Source organism: Echinops telfairi, unplaced genomic scaffold (assembly GCF_000313985.2).
Source record: "Echinops telfairi isolate 266 unplaced genomic scaffold, ASM31398v2 ScPeMD7_7458;HRSCAF=8496, whole genome shotgun sequence".
In the NCBI taxonomy this organism is placed as follows: Eukaryota; Metazoa; Chordata; class Mammalia; order Afrosoricida; family Tenrecidae; genus Echinops; species Echinops telfairi.
The window spans coordinates 33,583,016-33,587,481 of NW_022111358.1; the positions used below are offsets into that span (position 1 = coordinate 33,583,016).

The window sequence follows — 4,466 nt, forward strand, 5'->3', positions numbered from 1 at the left end:
AACCTTATCTCTTTGAGATAATTGATCTAGAAGCCTCTAGTCCTTACTTGACCCTCAAAGACCAGAGTCTAGGCTTATTCTCCTTTCAGCCATGAAGCTGGACGCTTCTGGAGGGCAAGGGCGTCATTTGATTGTTTCTGTGTCTGCCCCGGACTCCTCAGGATGCCAGAGATGAAGGAAGAGTGTGTGGGGAGGGGACTTACTAACTAACCACCTTCCTGCACTTCACAGCCCAGGAGCTCTTGGTGGAAGGGTCCCAGCCCCGAGGTGCTATGGAATCATTAGGCGTTGGAGCACAAATAATTTATTTCTAACACTGGTTACAGCACCCAAAAAAAAATGTGCACATGACTCATTTGATGTCGGTTAGAGCAGCCCCAAGGTCTGGTCTCTCTCGAGGGAGGCTTTTTTCACTCCGTTGCATCCCAATGGGCTTGGGTGAGTGAATGAAGAAGTGAGCGCCTTGATAGCTGGCCTCCTAGGAACTGTGCAAGGAGAGCACCCCAAGGGCGAATCACCTCGCCTTGTGAAGACGCAAGAGGAAAACACACACACAGCAAACAAACCTGAAGCCATTGGCATCGAGCTAACCCTGACTCAAGCAGCCCTAGAGGACAGGGTGGACCTGCCCTGTGGGGTTCTGCGACTGTACCATTCTATAAAAGCAGAAAGCCCCGGCCGCTGGTTCCAAACTGTTGACCTGGTGGCAGGCAGCCCAATGTATCACCCACTGGCCACAGGGCTCCTGTGAAGAAGCCCAGTGGCAGGTGAAAGATGTGGCACTGGAAAGGGCTTGAGGGCTGGAAGCTTACCCCTGTCAGCAGGGCTCTGAGGTAACTGGGCTGCTTCCGTTAGGGGGCGTTTGGTTCCCTGGGTAGTTTAGTTCCCTGAATGGCATAAATGGTGACCTGCTTGACCGCTTATTAGAAAGTTGGCAGTTCAAACTCACCCAGAGGGACCTCGGATGACAGACCCCGATGATCTGCTTCCCAATGCCTCCCAACCTCGGCCACCCTCTGCAGCTGTTCTACTGCGCTACGCCGGATGGCAGCCAACCACAGTGACAACAGCCTGGGTTAGAAAGAAAAGAAAGAGAAGAAAGAAGGGAAAGAAAAGAAGACATAGCTGGGGTATTGGAAATTGTCCGCAGCAACTAAATTCAGGCTTTCCACATACTCCATTGGTGGAAGAAATGTGCCATCAACAAGACAATTCCACACTTGTGAAAATAATCGCCCCAGCATGACTCCAGGCAAAGTGGGATGCCGATGTCCATTTACTTCTATTCTGTCACACGTCAGACCTCTCTGTTGTGAATGGGAGGCCCTTGGGGTCCCTCAAAATACCCCTGCTGCCACCCATGGCTCTGCAGCCTAGCTGGCCCCCTGAGCTCAGGGTTCTAGAAGGAACCACATGTCCTTTGCCTTCATAGAGAATGGAGTTCTGGTGGCATAGTGGGTTATGCGTTGGCCTGTTTAACCACAAGGTCAGCAGTTCAAAACCACCAGCTGCTCCGCAGGAAAAAGAGGAGGCTTTCTATTCCCACCAAGATTGACAGTCTCAGAAACCCACTGGGGCAGTTCTATCTGGTCATAACAAGTCAGTGGTGGTGAAAAAAAAATTTTTCTCGGAGAAAAATATATCCCAGGGCCAGCTGCCTGCCTTTCTCTGGGGGCTCTGCTCTTGGGGATCACTCGAATGGCCCACCCAGAAGTGGCTACAGTCAAAGGCAGCAGTTCCCAACCTGTGGGTTGCGACCCCTTTGGGGGTTGAACAACCCTTTCACAGGGGTCGCCAGATTCATAAGAGTAGCAAAATGACAGTGATGAAGGAGCAATGGAAATAATGTGATGGTTGCTGAGGAACTGTATGAAAGGGTGGCAGCATTAGGGCGGTGGAGAACCACTGGTCTAAGGCCTGGGTGTTGCCTGCTTGCAGGGCTGGGCCTGACCTAGCCGAGCTGGGTGAGGCGCCCGCTGAGCTGCTCATATCGTTCTCTTTCCCTGCCCCGGCCTGAAGAGATGAATGCCAAGATGCTGGACTTCGAGACATTCCTGCCCATCCTGCAGCACATCTCCCGCAACAAGGAGCAGGGCACCTACGAGGACTTTGTGGAGGGGCTGCGAGTTTTCGACAAGGAGAGCAACGGCACTGTCATGGGTGCAGAGCTCCGGCATGTGCTGGCCACCCTGGGTATGCCAGCTGGGCGTGGGCTGAAGCCCAGGGGGAAGCAATGAGGGTGGGAGATGGGAACACTGAGCTGGCCCTGAATTCTGAGGGTCAGTCTCATCCTGCTTCCATCTCCCAGGAGGGCTTGCAAGGACTACCTTTCCCAGAGGGCTTTGCTGGTAGACAGAGGGAGGGGGTGGGTGGGATAGAGATTCCATCCTTGGCTTTGTCACAGTTTCTGGGGTCCTGGTCTGCCCACCCTGTGGTGGCCGTCAGGGAGAGGGAGAAGCCTCAGGGACTTGGCAGGGCCTCTGAGATCCTTGGCGCTACCTTCCAAAGCCCTGAGGAGAGGCTAGAACCCCCTTCCCAGCTCCAGGGAGCCTTGAGCCCTCATACTTGAGGGCCCTTGGCTTTGCCTGCTTTCCCTTTGCCATCTGTAACAAAGGGTTCCCTGCCCCTCAATCCAGGGGAGAAGATGACGGAGGCTGAAGTGGAGCAGCTGCTAGCCGGGCAAGAGGATGCCAATGGCTGTATCAATTACGAAGGTATCAGGTCATGGATAGGTTCCCTGGGCCCTGCAGGGCCATGTGGCAGGCCCAGTCTGTACCGGGTGGGTCTGCAGTAGGCTCAGGAGCTGGAGGCTAGGCACACCAGATGCCCGTGGGGGGTTCCTGGTGGGTGCTGCTCTCCGTCTTGAACTTGAGCACCATGACGGAAACCAAGGTACATGGACTTCCGTGAGCACCCTGTGATATGCAAGCTATGGGACCTTGTGAACGAGCCCATCGCTTTCTCGTAGCCTCAGTTTTTCTATCTACCAGCTGGAGTCAGGGGATGATAGCACTGTCTTCAAGGCCACGGGGACTCATTGAGGGACGGTCATTCACTTTATCTGCGTCAAGTCAGCACACAGAGTGGACGCAGAGCAGACTTTCCGTCTCTTTCCTCCCTCTCCCTACTTCCCACAGGGACAAAAGTCACCGTCTGGCTAAGAGCTGGCTGGAAGGGTGGAACTCAAGGGGTGGGAGGGGGTGGGGAATGTGTTAGGGGCCCAGAGGGAAATAAAACATTGACAGGGGACTGAGTTTAGTAGCGAATTTTCATCTCCCCCGCCAGCCTTTGTCAAGCACATCATGTCTGGGTGAAGCCAGCTCCTGATGGTGAGTATAAGCCTTTCCCTCCTGCTCCCTTTTGGGCCTTGGGAACACTACCATGTGACCATGGGGTCTTCCATTCCAAGTCTGACCCCACAAGGGGGCACTGAATGACAGCATCCCAGCACCTTCTCATCTCCCCCTACCCTTAGCGCTCCTATCACCCACCTCCCTTCCTTCCGGCTTCCTGCCCTCTTCTGTCTTTTCACCCTATTTTCCTCCTCACCACTCACCCTCTCCTACCTCTCCTGGGTTTCCTTAGAGTAAGACACTTAGATACTTCCTCAGGCCTGGAGTTTTCTGTACAGGCTCCGGGCGGGTAGGGGGTGGGGGTGGGGTGAGAACGCAGGATCCCAAGTGCAAGAGTGTTCCGGCCTGCGCTTGAGTGTCCCCCAGGCCCTGTGCTGTCCTGCTGGGGAGATGGGGTTTGTGGTATGGGGCTGGGGCAGAAAGGGGGGAAATGCCCTTTTGTTCTCATGCTCTCTTGCAGGTGCCCGGCTCTTGGCTTTTGCCATCACAGGGTGGGTGAGCAAGAGGCCTGGAGAAACTGAGCTGGAGCCAGAGACCCAGATCTGTCACTGCACCACAGCCCTTCCTGTAAATAAACAGCCTAGGCAAAGCTGGGCCGAGTTCCCTGGTTCTAACATGTCTTTGACTTATGGTTTTATTTTTGGTGTGTGTGTGATAATCTCACCTGAGGCCTCATGAATATTCATCAGATAAATGAGTACATCCCTCTTGACTTACTGACATGATTGGGTGCCAAAGACCAGGTCGTTATCTGATAATAGGTGTTACGTAAAAATGGAGGATGACCACATCAGATCACAGCATGGAGGTGGACTGCACCATTGCGTAAGTGCCAGCTTACATCGGTACATAACTGCCAAGTTGACATAGAACCATGACCCATCACAGCTAGCGTTGCTCTTGCCTCAAACCTTTTTCTTTAAATCATTTTACTGGGGACTCTTACAGCTCTTATAACATTCCATACATCAATTGGATCAAGCATATTTGTACATATGTTGCCACCATCATTTCCAAAACATTTTCTACTTGAGCTCTTGGTATAAGCTCCTCTGTTTTCCCTTTCCTCCCCCACCTTCCTTCCCTCATGTATCCTTGATCAATTATATGTTG

General features: G+C 53.1%; 1 protein-coding gene across 1 annotated transcript in view; it reads left to right on the top strand.

Moving 5' to 3' along the window:
• The window catches only part of MYL4 (myosin light chain 4), a 14,043-nt gene extending 10,076 nt beyond the window's left edge, over positions 1 to 3,967 (top strand). Inside the window, exons 4-7 of the mRNA XM_004707258.2 lie at positions 2,020 to 2,193; positions 2,637 to 2,714; positions 3,286 to 3,329; positions 3,814 to 3,967. Of these exons, the coding sequence (XP_004707315.1) occupies positions 2,020 to 2,193; positions 2,637 to 2,714; positions 3,286 to 3,314 (281 nt within the window). The 3' untranslated portion in view covers positions 3,315 to 3,329; positions 3,814 to 3,967. The remainder of the gene's footprint in view (positions 1 to 2,019; positions 2,194 to 2,636; positions 2,715 to 3,285; positions 3,330 to 3,813) is intronic.
• The last annotated feature ends 499 nt before the right edge of the window (positions 3,968 to 4,466 follow it).